The 20,481-nt window shown below is 38.0% G+C and overlaps 1 protein-coding gene across 2 annotated transcripts in view; it reads right to left on the bottom strand.

Moving 5' to 3' along the window:
* LOC100892962 (GTPase-activating Rap/Ran-GAP domain-like protein 3) overlaps positions 1–19,173 on the bottom strand; it is a 40,274-nt gene extending 21,101 nt beyond the window's left edge. For both annotated transcript variants that reach the window (XR_004066363.1, XM_030997646.1), the window contains exons 1-7: positions 19,101–19,173; positions 13,024–13,111; positions 11,329–11,447; positions 7,816–7,880; positions 5,083–5,143; positions 4,189–4,291; positions 3,509–3,607 (exon numbers count right to left, since the gene is read on the bottom strand). Coding sequence is in view for 1 of the 2 variants with exons in the window: in XM_030997646.1 (XP_030853506.1) it covers positions 3,509–3,607; positions 4,189–4,291; positions 5,083–5,143; positions 7,816–7,880; positions 11,329–11,447; positions 13,024–13,102 (526 nt within the window). In the remaining variant the exon portion in view is untranslated. The remainder of the gene's footprint in view (positions 1–3,508; positions 3,608–4,188; positions 4,292–5,082; positions 5,144–7,815; positions 7,881–11,328; positions 11,448–13,023; positions 13,112–19,100) is intronic.
* Between the last annotated feature and the right edge of the window lie 1,308 nt (positions 19,174–20,481).

The following is a 20,481-nucleotide window of genomic DNA, read 5'->3' as shown; positions in this document are numbered from 1 at the left end:
AATAATAATAAAAAAAATAAAAATATTCCCATGGCTGACCTAAAAAAGGTGACCTTACCCCCCCCCCCCCAACGGAGCAAAATGTCAAATTTTCAAATTTCGAGGCCAAAAAAAAAAAAAAAATGTCCTCTTATGCCTCCCCCTACCCTTTGTTATTCCTTTTTGGGGCAGGAGAAAGAAACAAAAAATCCTGTATTCGATAAATAGTGCTGACGGTTGTTCACCGTTTTAGAGTTGACAAATTTCCGTGGCATCTGGCATGCAGATCAAATGGCAAAATCCTTATTTATTTCTAAATAAAATACATGTATGCTCGTGTTTTTTAGGAGATATATCCTTTCACGTCCCCGCGAGGAGCTACATTGTAATATGATTACCAAGTTCTCCCAAAGACAACCATCTGGGGTTTGCTGCAGACACCAGGATGGGCCGATGGCAAACTGCTCATCAATGTTATGATTGATGAGATCGTATTCGATCTCCACACGCACACTGAAAGCGTATAGGCCTATGTGTATGGTATTGAGATATACATTTCACCTCGATCGATGAACATTGTAAATTTTGTTTTTGTCTTTCCTTTTTCCATCCAAGAGACACAACGTACTGATCCTTTCAAGTGTAGGATAAAAAACAATGCTGTAAGAAAGTAAATCACCTGCTTGAAAAGGCACATCATATGCCGCCTGAACAGAAGATTATAAAGTTATTGTAATTTTCTTTATATATTTAATTGTCTTCACTTCTTGTCTATATTTGAGTTTCTGCCATTAAAAGGGACTCCAACTTGAAAATTTACTTTTCAGAATTGAAGAACAACCTATTCCGCTTCGCTGCTTCCAGGGCATGAAATAGCAGCCTAGATAGAGGAATAGACGATCGTTGAACACCAAGGGGGCAGCGATGTGACACCGCTCTACACCGCTCTATTTACGCATAATAGCACAGAGCAAGATTGATCGGGAGTATCCGGTCATGACCGATGCTAGTAAACATGGCAGTCGATGCTCCTGAATTCCAGTCGATTGGGTCTTCCGGCAGAGTATCGAGCGATTTATGAAAGTAACCAAGGAGGCAGGAGTAGGAAGGGAAAAAGAAATGAAAGGGAAAGAGAGGGAGAGATAGATTGATAGATAGATTGAAATATATATAGAGAGAGAGAGGGAGAGAGAGAGAGAGAGAGAGAGAGAGAGAGAGAGGGAGAGGGGGGGGGGGGGAGATTGATTGTGTCTTTTGACAAAATATACATGGTACAGTATGACCGGTGTACGATGAAAGTGTAAACTTAGATTTGGGAGGAGGTGGGTGACCATAAGTAGGCCTAAATGGAATGTGGAAAGGTACAGAGAGGAAGAAAATAAGGAGATGAAAAGAGAGATATGGAGACGGAGAGAGGGAGATGGAAAAGTAGAGAAAAAGGGAGGTGGAATGGGAGAAAAAGGAGGAAGGAAAAGAAAGAGAAGGAGAGCGTGGGAGCTAGACAACGAGAGCAAAGTAGGACTATTGAGCGGGATATATTTGAGGGTAAATGCTAATGGAGAGATAGAAAGTGGAGAGATGAAAAGAGGGATATGGAGACGGAGAAATGGGACGCCACAAAGAGACAGAGAGAGATAGAGGGTCTTCCGGCAAGGTACGAAGGGTGATTAATGAAAGATACCAAGGACCTGGAGGGAAAAAGTGAATGAAAAGAGAGAGAGAGAGAGAGAGAGAGAGAGAGAGAGAGAGAGAGAGTGGAGGGGTGTGATCGAAGAGGGGGAGGAGAGTCATAAGGGGGAGGGGAGGCAAAATGGGAGATGGTATGGGAAAGGAAGAGAGAGGAAGAGAGAGAGAGAGAGATATGGGGGGAGTTAGATATAGAAAGATAGGGATCAATAAATAGAGAAAGAAAGAGAGAGAAAGACAAAGAAAGTAATAGAGAGAAAGAGAAAGAAAGTAAGATACATATATGTGGAGAGAAAAAGGGTGATCAAGGAAAGACTGGGATGAGATGAGATGAGAAATGCATATCAAGGTGACAAAGCGGAGGAAACGATGGGTTAACAGGGTGGTGAGGAGGGGTAATGGGCAATGAGGCGATTTGAAAGGAGGGGGATCGATCTTTCATGAATTGAGAAAATATTGATTAGGTGGTGTACCACAAGGGAGAGCACCGCAGACGACTAAAAGAAGATAATTTGAGACTAATTGAAGAGAGGGAGGGAGAGGGAGAGAGAGAGAGAGAGAGAGAGAGAGAGAGAGATAGCAGAGCGACCGAGAGAAGCACTGGGAATGGATGAATCTCTACCTGTTTACGACATCCACAACATCACGAAGCCTGGAATTCCTCCGTGGTCAATCAATGATTTTCTTTACTCCGATCATAAGGGGAAATGTTGTGATTTATATATCACTTGAACTTTTTATAGCCTTAACAAAATTCGGTAGATAGCGGTCAGGAGGTTTTACTCCTCACCCTATATCTGACATTTGCCTCAGTCTCAATGCTCTGCATTTCCTTAGGTAACATCCATTAGCCGATCAATTTTTCACCGCTTCGAAGTATGCTTTTATACACGAGATTAAGATGCATGAACCTGTATGCCTCTGGCGTCGTTTTCTAGTCGCCAATTACAAACAAATCTCAATCACGAATGGAAGGGGTGGTGACATAAAAAGATGCCGATTCAATATCGGTATACAACTTGGTTTCCATATTGGGCACCAAGCTGTGGTGAGAAGCTGGCCATGTTGGTTGCGGAAGCCGGCCTTAACTTGGGTTCCGCGCGCGCCCTTTTCTAAGCAGTTGTGTACGGTGCGTTATATACTCAACAATACGAATTCTTGTTTACTGAGAGAGTATTTAGATTGCAATACCTCTTTGTAGAAGTAATATTTATAGCTTATATTTTGAATACAGTATAGCGACATTCAACCCTTACTCAACAAACAACTTTTCATAAAAGTTGAGATCATTAAAAACTGGCCCTGGGTATAAGGTGAAACGGTAAAGCATCTAGTATGGTCCGATCCTAATAATGACAGCGTTAACGACTCGAAATAGTATTAGTGCTCATTTTCTAAGTCGGCACCGCTCTTGAACTTGTACCATCCCTTGATTGAAACGGTTTCGCCAAAGAAAGAAATCAACTGAAATGGTCTCACCCAAGAAAAAAACAAACTAAAATAGTCCCGAGGAATAAGCTCGCCCAAGAAACATACCAACTGCTGTTCATGATGGAATTGATAATATTTGTTCATCGGGATAACAAAGAACACTTTTTGAATATGAGAACATTGTTGACGTACATGCAACTAGTTCTGCCTCTACACTTGTCATACCCCTTTTTATGGTCTCGCCCCCCCCCCCCCAAAAAAAAAACAAACTAAAACAGTCCCGAGCAATAAACTCGCCTAAGAAACAATCTAAGTGCAATTCACGCCGGGATTGCAAATCGTGTTTAATCGAGCTGCACCACGAAACTGAACTTGTTTACATAAAAAATGTTAGACTATAACAGTTTCTTACTTTTGACGTCGAGACCGCCGTTGAACTTGTCCCACCCCTTGAGTGTAATGGTCTCGCCCAAGAGAGAAACCAACTTCCGGAAGGCCTCTGATCCATGCTCTGCAAGGGAGGAACAAGGTGTGAACAAAAATCGATCAAGTATCATTCGATTATTCATGCACATAATTATGATTGGCTTAGGCAACGCCACGGGCCAAAAAGACCAGTTTACTGAGGTATTTAAAATACAGAAACGTAGTGTAGATCCCAAAGGAAGAATACTCTATAGATTATCCAACAGTTTAGTAAACAGAGGGACAACTCATGGCTGCAAGGAAAATTACATCTAGATATGAGATACTAAACTAAGTTACCAGTTACATGTACACACCTTTTCAAATGTTTACTAGTTAAATGATTATTTGTATATATGTTAATATTGCATATAAGCAAAACTAGTCCTGCGGCGGTTGACAAAAAATAGCAGGCAAAGATTAAATGATGAAACAGTTTTTTCTTCTTCACCTATATATCATTTGAGGAGAGAGAGAGGGGGGGAGAAAGAGAGAGAAAGAGAGAGAGAGAGATAGAGAGAGAGAGAGAGAGTAAGAGACAGAAAAAGAAGGAGAAGAGAAGATATATAGAGAAAAATCAAGCAGAACAAAGTAAAACTGCGGTTCTTAGCGCAATGAATGGCCTACCATTGCTGAACATTTCGTCATCTGATTTCTGACCGTTCTTCGCATAGAGAACACCGAACTTGAAGTTCACTGACCCCTCTTGCTCTTCCAACAGCAGTAGCTCCTGTGAGACACAAAATTAGTAACAAAAGAACATCGCCATGAATAAAAGATACTCGATAAAATGGCGAATAGATGATTATTATTATTCTTTGTTGTAAGATAGTTAAGTCTTTCCCGCATTATACAGTGTACCGTAGTTTTATGAAACCATGGGGTGTTTCACAGTCTAATTTAACTCCAAGTTGGACTTGGAGTTAAATTAACATTATGGATAGCTATTTGTAGCGTTGAAATGAAATATATTCAAAAGCAAAAAGTCAAGTATTTTAGAATTTTTATAACTTTTCATAAATTCCACATTAAGCACATGAAATCTCATTTATATTAGAAAATATAAATTACTTGAAACTGCATTTTTTGCCTTTTAAAGCTTCTTTTACAAAATATTTTCAAAGATGCTAGCGGCTTTCTATAATTGTTAAGTCCATCTCCAGTCGGGCCATGATCATTTTTAGAGATAAGTTCAACTTAGCGGGATCTTTGTGAAACACCCCCCCCCCCTCCCTCCCTCACCCAGAGGCCCTCGAGACCGAATGCTTCGGTCTCACGAATCACTAGACTAATGGAGAGACACCTTCCGTCTCCTGGACCCTCTGACTAGTTGTAAAAACGTCCTACAGACCGATGCTTTCGGGTCTCTTTGATCTGGCTTTTGGATCCAATCTGGTTTTGGGAGCCTACTCGTTAGTTATTAAAACGAATGCGGGACATTTTTGTATTGTTATGTGAAATGACGTTGAAGAAATTATGTGAATGAACAGAAAAGAGAACTGCATGAAAGAGAAATGTTACCTTTTGAATGTCTGGTGTGTAGATTTCCTTTGGTGACTTCTCTGATTTGATGTTGAATCGGCTGCGTATTAAAAGCACAAGCATAACATTAAATGATTTACTATTTATGATTTACTATATATACATATAATATGATCGTCTATATCAGCTATTATAAATGCATGTATATCAATCAATTCGTTGTGACATAATTCGATATAACAAAAATACTTTTAAATTGATGTGCTAAGATTTAATGACACTTAAGAGACGATCATGGATCATCGTTTGTGACTATCATCTTAATATACGAAATATAGCTTACGGAAGAAGGTACGTGGGTGTACATCTTTAAATCTTTCGAAAAATACAAGCCATTTATCATCATCAGTAATACCAGGGATAATTCATCTTCGTCGCAAACAACATTTAAATCTATGGACCGTTATAGGCACCCATCATCAAGTTAAAGAGGAAGATAAATAATATCCAACGTGAAGATTTGCATATTAATAATCAAATTATTCTTAAGTGGCATCTAAACGGTAAACATCTCATGCTTTCATTGAACCCTTAGGAGCCATTATACTAACTGTGATTGCTTTCAATGTATTTATACATATATCTACATAAATCTTTCTCATAAATGCATCTCAATTTAAGGTAAATAGTTATACGTTTTGTCCCTTGGGTTCGATTGTCAGATTTCTGCATCACGACCTTTTCCATCATTAATTTGACATGCATTCGAGATGAATTCATTGCATATAAAATAGTACTCTAATTTCATTTACACCTTAAGAGATTCATTTTAACTTTGCCAATAGTCTTCCATTATCACTAGCAGAGCTTCTTAGTGATATTAGAATGTAATGCGCCAAGGGAATTTTCGCGTTAATATAAACATGATTATAGGCAGAGAGCAATCTATCTAAATTGATTAACGTTTGCAAATTTTAAGTTTTTTTTTGTTGAAAAATCAACCTACACAGAACTGCAGCTGTGGTTGTTAAAGAAAAATCTACGTCAGTGCTTTTCGCTTGCAAATGTTAAAGGTTTTCAGAGGACAATGCAAAAATATGATTAGCATGTGAATAATTAACAAATATCATGATTTTTGAGAAGAGGATGCGTTAAAAGATATTTCATGGGTCAGGATGATAATGATCATGATCGGAGAGGCCTTAGAGCATGCAATGTCATGACAAGAGTGCCAAAAAAGGGAAACAAATCGGAACGATTTTTTTTTTTTTAACACTGATGCGACGGCACTACCGGCATTTTATCATTTTATGAACAAGATGTTGCCATGTTTATCATTGTTCATTTTGCCATAATTGTTATGTTATACGAACATTTAAAGCCAATACCTGTTTTATTACCCTTATGTTATTGTCGCCATTTGTATGAGTTGAAAGCTTCCATTATTTAGCAAGTGAGTTTGCTGAAATGCACGAGCACAAGTTAGGGAATGCAATTTGATATAGTTCAAGCATCACCTAAAAGCGCCTAGCGAAGATGTGTTGCCGTGTTGAACCAGTGAGGGGAGAAGGGGAAGGTGGGTGTGGCATGTAGCTTGTATTTTGATTTCTCTATGGGATTTTTTAAATATTTTCTCTTTGGTAGACACATTTGTGGCGACTTACCTCCTTGTGGCCACCTTCCTATCTACTCGAGTTGGCTCTTCAACCATTTTTATGTGCCATAATGTCCTTAGAAGGGAACTTAAATATTTTCAGCCTGTCATATACCAAAATTTATATTCACAGGTGTTTGCTTTTGGAGCATCAAAGATGACAGTCACGGCCATATGTAAAATAATATTCATATCTCTTCTTCCTAATGTTCTGGACATGTTCATGCTATGCTCGTGCAGTTCATCTCATGCGTGATCTCTTTCATCATCCCTTTCATCATCTCTTTCTGCATCTTTTCCACAACAAGTTGGTTGCCTAGCAACAGGACCCTTGATCTCAGCACGTTTTTTCGAAGCGCTCATCACAAATGAGCTGCGTCTCCTTGAATATCAAACTAATTCCAATAACATTCTGACATTATGATCACAGCATAATAGCAATATATTTTGTACTTCCCCGATTTTCCAACGTTCCATCGAGGAAAGATCGTGACAAAAAATAGCGACTTAAAGAGAAAATTGAGCTCTGGTAGAGATGACACTTAATTTAAATGAGCTTTTCATTCTTTTCAAATGTAAGTAATGAAGTTCGGTTGTTCCTCACATAGATCGACATAAGTTAAGAAAAATAGCTGAAAAGTTTGGGGCAAACGTTCATGCCATATGACAGTGTGCGTGTGAGCGTTTATATGTAAAGAGTTTATATGTAAAGTACCATACTGATTTTTGTGTGCAATACAAGTGATTTTTCTCCAACACGGAGTCAATGTCCTTTCATTTTGGTCATTTAAAATATAATTCAATACATCAATTGTGACGAACCCTATAATCAACCTTTAACCAAGGACTTCCAAATAATTCCTTTCCAAATAAATACAATCGCATGACCAGTACTCAAATTTATCTGGAAGAATCTTGTTTTCAGGAGCGAATTTTCTATAAAAATTGAATTTATGTAAGAACTAGGTTAAACCTAGGTTAAAGTAATATCGTCTGTAAAAGCGAAAATGCCACGAGGAGATGTATTTCATGAACTCTATTCAGGGGTACCTATTTATTGGCAGAATGATTTTTATTTGTATGAGATCGACGAAGGGATTTATTACACGACTACTTACCCAAGTATTCTTTTCACTGACATCGACTTAGCCGAGTTGTACGGTATACAGATCTTTTGTGTTCCCTGTGGAAGAAATATGAAACGGAAGAAACATGAAAAAAATGAAATAAACAGATAACTGTACAAATCAGACGGCTAATACCCCGGTAACTCATCTATGAAACTGACACGAAACTGACAATAACATCATCCAGAATGGCAGAATATATTTTGTCGAATATCGAATCGTTGGAGTCGGCGTGGAGGTGTTACTTAGTCAAACGGCTAACTCAAGGTTTTGAATAATTTATCAGCATGGCTTTTGAATGTGTACAAAACAATGGATATATTATTAAGTTCGTTTGTAAAGTAGAATTTCGAGAAGTAAATTATACAGATTAAAGGAACGAGACGAAAATCAAGTCAATTATTTTTGTTCTTCTTGTATTCAGTATAGCTGGCAACCTTTATGCATAGCAATAATTCATGTGTCACTCGTTCAATGTTGACACAATGACATTGTGTACCGTGAACATAATATGCAGTTTCTCACATGCGAGTAAACAATTTCCATGACAATTCAACCTGGACAAAAATGAAACAAAATGGCCTTTCCTTCTGTATATCTATATTTTGTTCCTACAATGGACAGTGCCCAAACCGTATACAGTACCCAAACCGCACAATCTGCACATGAATAGAGGACAAGTCATAAAAACATCTTCGAGCCAGGAGGGATTTAAACCTATACAACTTCTTCTGCTATCCGGGCAGGAAATTCACCACAATCCATTTTGCATTTGCTGATCGTGCAGGGAATTTCAATATATAAAGTTACATGAATTTTTGATTTGAATTTACATCTTATTAGTATGGATGTTGTACACTAGTACCGACATGAATACTTGATTTTTAAAAAGGAAACAAACAATCTAACAAATATAGAAGGACCATCAATAATTGAGTGCTTATTGCTTGGCTCCATTTAAACGAACGAAAACTACGCTCGCAATGGCCTCTTTAATCATTCATCATTTTGTGGAGATGAAAGTTTATGTAGCCCCATCTATAAAAACGTGAACATGCGTACGTGACAAACACACGACAAGATGGTTTGATGATCAATTTTCTGACGGACGATTTAAATCATAATGATTAAACTAAAAGATAATTCGCTGTGGACTATGGGATAAACACAAGGTGCAAGGCGTCTTTGCAACGTTGTTCTTTTGCTACATTTTTAAAGGAGAACTCGGGGCAGATATAAAATATTCTAAATCGTATGCTGGAGTAAGTATGGTAGGAACTTACGGTTGGGAATGTCTCCCAGTAAAAGAAATAAAAGTAGAATGAGGAGAAACCGGTTAATGAGAGTTTCTAAGAAATTGGACAACTTCGTCTGAGAGTTATGAATCTTTTTTAAAGAGATGAAGATTTAGGGTAATCTTATGAAGACGAATTGGCGATTCGGTCATGAAGTTGCAAAGGAATTATATGTGCCTTATCATTCATTACTTACGTTATAAACTTTTAACACTCTTTTATAAAGTAAGAACAATACCGGTCCTAAAACTGAACCTTGAGGAACACCATAACAACATGAATAACAATAATAATAATACAAGTCATGATGATTTTAAAACAAGAAATAATAATAAAGGTGTGTTCTTGTATAGCGCTCATATCTGACAGACTTGACGCTCCTGGCGCTCCACAGTTATTATCCCGGGTTTAGCATGGCTGCCATTGTGGTGCTCTAGCATTTCAAGGAATTAATTCCTTCTAGGTGCCCATTTACCTCACCTGGTTCGAGTGTAGATTAATGTCTTGCCAAAAAACTTTAATGCCGCGGCAGGACTCAAACTCAAAGAGCGAACCATTTGATCCACAGTCCGGTGACGTATCCACTAGACCACGACAAATCTTCTTTATTAGTTGTAAATGTCTGAAACATTTAAAACCCCTTTCTCTTATTTTTGTGTATTCCTGTGAAACCAGCTACCCCGGGACCGTGGTTGCTTTTTGATTCGAAGAAAGTATCAAGAACACAATAACCTGAACATGCCTCTCGAGATTAATCGCTGTCCCCCAACACCTCGCAGTGATATTCGAGACGTCTTCATTAGGCAGAAAACGGGGATCAGCGAATCCCAGGCATTATGGGATTTACAGCGGTTTATGATTCGATTACAGTCATAAGCCTGAGAAGGTTAAAGAATGCAGATGTCTCAGGTTGTTTACTTTCTCAGGAAAGTATGCGCCAAAGGCTGCCTTTGCTAGATTTCTGCAGCCCATCAGCAGCTTTTTAAAACACACTTCATCCCGATAACTTAGAAATTCTATCAAGAGTGGTCTTGAAACAATTTCATAAAAGTCCGTTTTAAACGCAAAAAGGAAACCTCAGAGATAGAGATTGTTTTTTGTCTTTTCTTCTGGTTACTGCTGAATGTTCATGTTATTGTTGTTTTCTTAGTTTAACAGTACATATCATTCAATTCTGAATATTTGCAGATTCAAGTTCAAGTTTGCCAAATAACCCGCCATTTTCAGACTCGGTATATTTTACCGAAGCTCGAAATTACGTCCTCACCAGACCAATTTGAGCTCGGTCTAGTTTGGCAAACTCGAGCTGATGAAAGCAGGTCTACTAAGTAGGTGTGCGATCAGAGGAAACCAGAGGATGGGCGAAAAACCTTATACGTGCATAGGAGTTGCGCCCCTCCCCACCACCTCCATTATAGTGTGGGCTTCTTGCACCTCTTCTGGATCAGGTCTGATTCAGAGATTAAAATCTTAAAATGATTGAAATCGTAAGTAAGAAGATTTGTATTTGTAGCAAACTCTTTGAAAACAACTATCCATTTCAATATATTTCTGATTTGTCTCGAAAGCCGAAGAAACACTAAACAACATGATTTACTGATGAGCTAAGCTGGGGTTTCCAGGTTTTGGGTATCGCAGCATGTTTGTTTTGGGTGATGCTTGCAGAAAATACATTTCAAGTATCGCTTTCTGAAATCTCAGGAGCCACTTCTGAGACTTCCTTTTGCTCGTCAGGAACCGATTTCAATCTTCGTAATTGCTGTTATGACAGGCTTCTTGTCTGAATATGTTTTTAATTCGCTTTTCACATCCGTTCAATCTCTCAAAACAGTACTAAATTTATATCTTAACTTAGACTTTGTCTACAGGCCATCCCCAAACTAATTGTTTTTAGTTTTCAATTTAACTTATGGACGGAGTTGGATAATAATCATGTTGAATTTTATCTTCTTCTCCTCCTCCTCCTCCTCTTCTTCTTTTTCTTCTCCTCTTCTTATTTTTTCTTCATCTACTTCTTTCTTCTCTTTCTACTCTTTAGTACACGTTCCACATACTTAGCAATCTATAGGAAATTAAAATTCACGAATATCGATTTATATCACGACTTAAACAAACATTATCACGAATAAAAAAACAACAATAAAATCCCTGTTCCTGTGATGTTTGCAATTTCTGGAAATTGCGAAATTTCGTAATTATTTTTGCTTACCGTTTTTCTCCACAAGATCGCTCTGTATTGGGGCACATTGTGATTGTTAGCGTCTGTAAGAACTACGGAGAGGAAGAAGATATTCTTTTCCACATCTGCTCCTACGTAGTTTTGATGAACTATGGAGATAAACAAAGACCCGAGTGTTAAAAATAAGGCTCACAACAATTTACTACATACACGTACGTCATGACACTTAAAATAGAGAGAGAGAGAGGAAGATATAGAGATAGAGAGAGAGAGAGAGAGAGAGGGGGGAGGAAGGGGGTGGGGGGAGAGAGAGGGGGTGCAATGTGTTTGTTGACAATACGAAACAAACAAGAACAACAAAAAAAAAAAAAAAAAAAGGACAAACAAGAAGATACGAACTGTATTTTGAAGAAAAAAAATCATAACATTTTGCGATTTGAGGACAAGGATCGAAAAGTTGATAATTAACCAAAAGGAAATTCTCAGAGAGAGAGAGAGAGAGAGAGATTGCGATTTATCCGAATCAATCGCAAGTTTGCAGTCCCTTATCTCATAAGACGGGGTAAAGAATCGTTACTATGGAGATTCATATATTTTCATCATACTTCCGTGGATATATTACAGGACATATAAAACACAGCATTAAAATCGAAGAATCTAGTCAGAAAATCACATTTTCGAGGAAATGGCGTTGATAATATCAAAGGTCAAAAGTCCACTCGGAGAAAAGTCATTATACATGGACATTCCCAAATTTAGAAAGATATTTTCTATAAACTAACTTAAGCGGCGTTAGGGTATATATGTATTTAGTAAGGTTTCTTGTAAGCTCTTTCCGAACCAAAATAGAAACAACTGCATATAATCAATTTCACATAAGGTTCTCATTTTAACGATTAATCTTTGTTAGAACTTCAGGAAAGAAAAACCATACAAAGGAGCTACATAAAGTTGCATTCTTGATATGTTATCATCACGTAAGGAAACAACAATACATATAGCTTCCTCCACTCTTGAAATACACCTCAGAAAGCAGCTGTGAGCGTCCTGATTTGTTCTTTATTATTTGTTAAGACTATCTCTTTTTACACCGGAATTGTTGTCATAGTTACTGTAAAAGGAAACACGCGATACTTTCTAGCGCCTTGCTATTCAAAGATATTTTTGAATCTGGTAACAAAAACTTATACACTGTCTCTCCTTACTATCTAAATGATGGAGTAGGGACAAACATTATCATGAGGATAGAAAAAAATGAAGATTTTTTTTTAATGAGAAACAAATAACAACCCCCAAGCATAGCGGATGAAATAAAATTTTAGACAAAATTTGTAGCTATTTTTATATTTAAATAAAGCTTTTGAGACCTGGCCCCGTCTTATAAAGAGTTAATAATCAATCGCAACTTATTTGCGATTGATATTAATTGCAACTCTGTACATAAGAAATAAGAGACTGAAAAACTGCGATTGAATGGAGGACTTACAATTGATATAGATCAATCTTAACTCTTAAGATGGGGTCCTGATATTTAATTTCTTTGTTTCTTTCTCAGCGCATCAACACCTTCTGCCGAAATAATAATGATTAGCAATTCGGTTCTTAACATTACTTTGCAACTTTTTCGAGAGTTTTTTCATTATTACTATAGTTGAACTTTGAATCGTTGAATCCAGAAAATACCACCATGTTAATTAGCTTTTAATGCTACAGTTTAAAACTTACTTTTTCCAAGAAAGTACTTGAAATACCACCGTGTGTGGTATTCTGGGTTCTCGAGGTGAACGTCACTTCCGGTTGCCATCGTCGAGATCTGAAATTACAAAGAGAGACATTTTGATAAAATGCAAAATTACTTTGCCAACGAAATATTAAACAAAATAGTTATGCATCACGCAATCTGGTGATAATCCGCCCCTTCCCAGTCAGTCTCGTTACTTCAAACCTGGACTACACCCCAATGTATTCGTATCCCTAAACCTAATTTAGTTCTACTCTTTTTTCATACTTCATAATATCACCATCCTTTTATTAAATGATAAATAATAAAGTAGGACGCATTTATAGACACATTACGCATAGCTTGCGGTGGGGTGGAGTTTCCATCCCATCCAATACGTTGCCGACCTGTTACCCAGGGTACCGATTTTTCTATAATTTCGATTTCCTCTCTCTCTCTCTCTCTCTCTCTCTCTCTCTCTCTCTCTCTCTCTCTATCTCTCTCTCTCTCTCTCTCTTTCCTTTCCCTCTCTCCTTCTCTTAACATTTTTCTTTATTTTTTTTCTTTCTTTTTCTCTACGCCGCTTCCCCCTCCCTTTTTTAAAATCCAGCTAGTAAAAGATTATTACTTAGTAAACAAAGTTTCAACATCTAGTATGGTTAGAGGGAATGGAACAGACCCTGAAGAAAAGAAGGATGTAAAAAAGATAACAACAATATTACGGCAACATCAGACTACTCTGATCAGCTGATGAAGTTAGTCGAAACAAAAAAAAAGAGTGCCGAAACCGAGGGGAAAGACTGACAACCAAAATACTGTTCGAAAGGAGAACGTGGTCGATAGATATAAGGGTCCTTCCTATCCCGTGAGAGGAGGCTGCATAAATACACATTAAGGGAGAGAAAACAACTCTGTTTGCCGCCAAATATATATAAAGGGTGAGACGAGGTTGCTTTAGTTTGTCGTATGTCTATTTGATAAGAAACAAATAGATCTAAGACTTGCCCTTCGCTAATATGAACAGCGTCGAACGCGCATTGGTTTTAGGGGACGCATTACTTTTATTTTTTTAATTTGTAGAGAATAAGATTTTGTCTGTGACAATGGGGACATACAGGAATGTAAACTCGTAAGTAAATGTAGACAATATTATGTGAGCCACTCTTTGTTTAAAGACCCTTTAACATTTCAGGAGCCCCCAGAATTTGATTACAACATTTTAATTAAATCACATCATAATGTGAAAATGTCGTTTAAGACACATTTCTGCAAGAATTTCCAAACCAATTGTGTTTGAAGTCGGATATTGATGAAAAAATGAAAAATTCGATTTTGTGCGTTCAACAGAAAACCCAAATTATGTATTCTTTTATCAATATTTGTCTTCACATACATTTTGGGGGGAACTATTTCCAGAAGTGTGTCTTGAATGGCATCCTCTTTTACATTATGATACAATTTATTTAAGTGAAATTTTGCCATCATACTTTGGGCTTTAAAGTGGTACATCAGGAAGCTTCGACGTAGGGTGAGTCCACCCATTAAGGGGTATTGGAATGATGGGTTGGGAGAGGAGAAGGGGGCATCGGCTTTACATGAATGCAAATTTACAAGGCTACTGTTGAGACGATGCGGGCGATGCTCCAGGCGTCCCTTGTCTTCTCTCTTTTCCCTCTTTTTCTTCCTTGCACACGCCCACCCCAGTGTCCGCTCCACGTACGCCACTGCGTGCAGGAACGTCGAAGCAGGATGTTACTTGTAAGTGTTCTTTTTAAAGGTTCTCAAAATAAATTTAAAACCATTACCTTATGCCCTCTATACGAACTGCACCTACCCAAAGGTCCATAATTTTGTCAGGTAACAAACTATGGCAATCTCTTTCTGCTACCCTCAAAATGTGTTCACTTTTAAACGTAGATATAAATAATTACCGTTAAACACATGCCCTCTCACCAACAATTAGAGTATTGTATAAATCATGTTATTAATGCAGCGTTTGCTTTTCTCCTTATTCGCATCTAATTTCACCGGTCAATATTTCTTCGGCTCTTCACATAGTTTCGATAGTACTTTTCTTACTATTTCCTAGAAAAGCACAACGGCTTATTTCAAATTATATTTTCCCTCTTCCATTTCATAAGTCTTCTTGTCCTTCTTCTTCTACTCCTTCTTCTTGCAACGGCCAGCACGAATAAGATTTTCATTCTTTATCTCGATCTGTTCTCACGCTTTTTAGCTTCAAATGCATGTCAATGAGCGCACAAAACAAATTGCGGTTGTTTACAAAATAAATTCAAGCTATATACAAGAACTAAGGTAAAAACGTATTTCATTCTACTCAGATCGCGAATCCAATGGGAATATTAAAGGTATTTCGTTTTCAAAATTTGGAATTTCTTATTTATGACAAAAACGTGGATTTTGTACCTAGATGAAAAGGGCACTTATTGGTCAAATTGCAGATCTGCGTTATGTCTTATCTACGCAAACCCCATAAAGACGAGTTCACAGTTGTATAGATTTTATATGGAAAAACAGGAGATCTCTAATGATTTTATGTGCAGGAAAAACGTACATTGAAAATGACATTTCAGGAAAAAAAAATCATTTCCAAGCTAGTGAAGTGTAGATAATTATGATCTTGTCGATCATTTCGAAGTGTGTTAAATGTAAAGTTTAATTAATTTTCATCTCAGTTTTCGATTAAAGTTGATTGACGAATAAGTGTCCAGTGTTAAGAACATGCCTTTTTGCTTAGACAACATTTGAAAGGTTTCATTGTGTTGACGATCATCGCTAAATGACGCAGATTCACCGCTTCAAAATTAATGGACTTTATTCATTGGAAATTTATTTGTATGTCACAAAGCTTGAAGACATTTTATCGAAAAGCTTTTCTGTAGTATGAAGAAATAGCGTTAAGTGTCCAGAAATATATATTAACGCATCATACGTGGACTTCTGATCTGTGAATGTCTATTCTGGAAGAAAACGCCAAAGATATGTTTTCGGAAGTCATGATAGCATTATCTCAAAAGACATGAAACACATAACGCGATGAGCAGTTAGCATTCGTTACTGATGAAGGTATTCTACATTTATGGAAGTAGAATACGTACAGGAAAACAGATGAGTCACTTGCTCACATTAGGGTCACAATTATTTGTAACACTAGGAAGAATAAGCTCCAAGGCACGGGTCCAGGTACTCGATTGGTAGACTGTATAAATAAGAAACCCTTTCTGGGTTATGCTATGACAGAATGTTTAACCTGATTACATTTTATTGATCTTTTGTCATATGCCAGTGGCCAGGTCTCTGGCTATCACTTGCTGATATCTTGTTTCTGCACTAAACATTCTCCGCCAATCGGGTTATGTTAGATTTAGGGCACGATAATATCGAATTTTTCACTTCATGAACAACGTGAAACGCAGAGCACAAAGTAGGGGCTATGCATACATACACCTATAGTCTATAAGCCCACGCTTAACGAAAGTTACGATTGATCACAAGTTTGTAGGATCGATCGCACATTTCCAAATTACAAACCAACTTAGTCCTATGCGGTCGTACCAAGAAACAGTCAGGCGCCATCTTGTTCACGTTGAATACGCTAATAAAGCCTATATAGGAAATTAGCGCATGCGCCATTAGTTATTCAGTAAACTGTACATTTTTCTGACGTTTATGTATTAAAGCTGTCACTCTCGCATGGCATGTCAAAGGTCAAATTTCACTTTCTGACTTAGTGTGTTCATCTCTCTAACACTATGATTTATTCATGAACTTGACGAAGGCAAATTGACGCATCAAACGCACATTTGACGGCACTCAGTGCGTTAAGACCTAATGCTTGATGCACACGAAGCGTCAGTCTTTACAATGGCGTAGGACTGAGTCACTGACTTTCTTGCTCCTTGACGCACCACGCGAGAGACATACGAAAATTAAATGCAAAAATGAACAATATCAAACCTAGGATTTCATTATTGGCGCATGCACTGAGTGCTTACATGATTTATGTTCGATTACCGTAGATAACGACGCAATCAAAATGACGCTTCCTCGAAGCTGGCCTACGTCACCGAACTAATAGTTTCATTATCGGATTATGGAACATGTTCTAGAAAGGCGTTGCATTCATGAAACATAACTATACAATTAAGACAACGCCCCCCCCCCCCGAGATGCAATGATATACATGTAGTAAAAACAATTCACTGTTGACCATTAACCGGATGTTGTCAAGACCTGGACTTGATGCGATTGACCAACAAGAAAATAGTTGAACTTATTTTTCTGATTATCTTGAAGGCACGTGTCTTAATAATCTGCTCTTTTCTTCTTTTTTTTACTTGTTTTTCTGTATTTTGGTTCCATTTATATTATTTTGTTGTATTACTCTATCCCTCTTTTCATCTTTTTCTCCTCTCTCTCACTTTGGATCGCATCAATTCTCAAGGTTGTCATGGCAAGACGAGAAGAAATTAAATCGTACCGGAAACATTGGCGTGAAATGACATGACATTTCGATATTAAACATTTATCATTTTTAACAGCTTTACTTGAATGCAAATTTCAAGGCTATTTGTGAGACGGTACAGGAGATGCTCATGGCGTATTATTTTCTCGGCAATTTCCCCATTTGTAATGACATAATGCAGTACTATAGGACTATATCCGGAAGGGGTAGTTACATTATAAAGTGAAATAGAGAGGTAAGGAAAGCTTGAGGAGAAAACTACAAGAGTGGCTAACAAAGAACTAGTATATCGGATCGTAGTCATGGTAACTTAATTTCAAAGTTATCAGTATTTTATTCCATCTTTTAAACAATCCCATTTCATATAAGTTAAGTAATTTATAGAAGAAAAACAAAATCTGTATTTTGTTGTAACTCACTATTATATGCCAGAAAAGAAGAAGCTCATCGTGTTATAGTTACTTGTTAAATTGTTTAAATTTCCCTGGCATGCATGCGAATCTTTTCAAATTCTACTTTTGTTTTTTATTCACCATTGTTTTCTGGATTTTTTTGCCGAATAAATAATAGCAATAAAAGTTATAATAATGATGGTAATAATAATAATAATATTATTAATCATGAAAATAATGAAAACAATGATACGACTACTTGTGCGACTATTACTATTATCAATATTAATAATAATAATTAAAAAAGAAGAAGAAAAGGGAGAAGAAGAGGGCTTTGAAGAATAGGAAAAAGAAGGAGAACGAAAAAATTAGAAGAAGAAGAAGAGGGGGCAGAAGAATAAGCTGATGAAAAGGAAGAAAATAAAGGTATGAATGGAAAAGAGGGAAGAAAGCATATACTTGGAGGGAGGTGACTGAAGCTGGGAGGGAGGCAATGAAATTGGGGAGGTGGGTGTGGCTACAGACTGATAGTATTGGATTCCACGGATGCTACGAACTGTATCAAAGAAGAATTAGGGGCACATACTACAAGGAATGATAGATTGGTGGTGCTCCAAAATGAATGTCATCTTTAATCTTGATTACAAGAATGACAACAACGGAAGGAAAAGATCTAGCTTCCGCGAAACAGAGAAATGTTTTCACGAAAGGGAAGGAGTGAATGAATTGATACACGGTGTGGAAATGGACAGAGATGGATTGAGGGAATGGTAAGAGAGGAAGAGAGATAAAGACAGGAACAGATAGAGAGAGGGAGAGGGAGAGGGGGGAGAGAGAGAGAGAGAGAGAGGGGGGGGAAAGAAATACAGAGGGAGAGAAAGAGACAGATACAAAAGAAAATGGAGAGAGGCAGATAGATACATACGACGGAGAGAGATAGAGAAAAAAAGAAAGAGAAATATATAAAGAAAGGAAAAGAGACAGAGGTTAAAAGTGAAAGAAAAACAGAAGAGAGAGAGAGAGAGAGAGGAGAGAGAGAGAGAGAGAGACAGTTTAGTAAGAAAGAGAGAAAAAGGGAGGGGGAAGCAGTTAGAAAATAATTTTGATACAATTAAACCAAAATTTACGTCTCTTCTTAAAATGGAAAATGACAAAGTAAGAACAAAAAGAGACTTTGAAGAAGAAAAAAATGATTTTAATTTACCTCATCCCTCTCGCCATCTTCGACTCGGAAGCGCCCCGTGGATATCCCCTCTCGATCCGTGGCAACCAACTGAAAGACAAGAAAAGGAACTCTCATGAGAAAAATGAAGAAAACAAAATATTTCAACGTCAAATGGGATGACAAACTGGTGACCTTGTTATCAAAATTTCGACCACCATCCAGTGTTAAGTGACACCAAATATAACACTTCGGTTGCTTTACTTCTTCTCCTCTCCGCACAGTCGCCGCATGGTTCTCCGTATGCAATGGCGGATCCGGGGGGGGGGGGGACAGGTAAAATGTTACCTTTATTTGGAGACAGGCCCCCTCCTGTTGCTCGAGGGGGGGGTGCGATTTTTAATTTTCGAGGGCCGAAAAAAAATTTAGTGCTCACTATCCCAATAATTGAACGTGGTTTAACCACCACCTGTAACAGACCAGCTGTTGATGAAGATAGCAGTTTTCAGTAACTTTGAGCAGTCATTCGCATAGTGAATAGAAATTCCCATTTGTATTACAGTGAACCTGTGTATTAAGAATACCAATCAATACAAGATCTCTCTTGCAGGGTAGATTTACATTTAAATTTGAATGAGTTTGAATAAAAAGTGACGACATGCCCCCCCCCCCTCCCTCCAATCCCCCGACGCGACTGCTTCTCATGACCTCTATTAAACCATGCTTACAAAACGACACAATTTATTCCAATTTAACTTTCATCGTGTTCAGAATCCCGTAGAGGTGGGTTCGCATTCAGGTATACTTTAATAATTAATGTTCTCCGTCCTTCACCTCGTGCATGTATGCGAAGTAATGTGCTTATGAGGAAAGAAAAGGTCACATGCGAATAATGCGATTGAGGAGGAGCTTTCCTGTGTCAAGGGACAGAGACATGGACAGGGGGAGAGGGAAAAGAGAGAGGGGGAGAGAGAGAGAGAGAGAGAGAGAGCGGGAGGGGGGGGAGATAAGGGAGAGAAACATAGAGAGAGAACCACTCCAGTTCCCCACACACAAAAAGGGGGGGGGGAGAGAGAGAGAGATAGAGAGGGGGAGGGAGAGAGAGAGAGAAGGGGAGAGAGAGAAAGGGAGAGAGAGAGAGAGAGAGAGAGAAGGGGGAGAGAGAGGGGGTGGGGGGGGGGGAGGAAGGGGTCATTCTACAACCCACAGGGTATCCAATTTCCAAAGTTGTAATAGATAGGGAAAGAAAAGCACCGTTAACTTCCAGGTGTTTTAATGTTTTCTTAGAGGCGACAATTTGACGTTATTGCAGCCTACAAGAAAACACAACGCGATAGAATTAGCTGAAAAAGAAAAAAATAAGAAGATAGTCTGAAGCTAGCGACTGGCGGAGAATGTAATTTGTCGCCCGCAGTGTCAATGC

The sequence above is a fragment of the Strongylocentrotus purpuratus genome, unplaced genomic scaffold (genome assembly GCF_000002235.5).
Source record: "Strongylocentrotus purpuratus isolate Spur 01 unplaced genomic scaffold, Spur_5.0 spur5_scaffold_4, whole genome shotgun sequence".
Lineage (NCBI taxonomy): Eukaryota > Metazoa > Echinodermata > Echinoidea > Camarodonta > Strongylocentrotidae > Strongylocentrotus > Strongylocentrotus purpuratus.
This window is presented reverse-complemented; position numbering and strand designations above follow the sequence as displayed.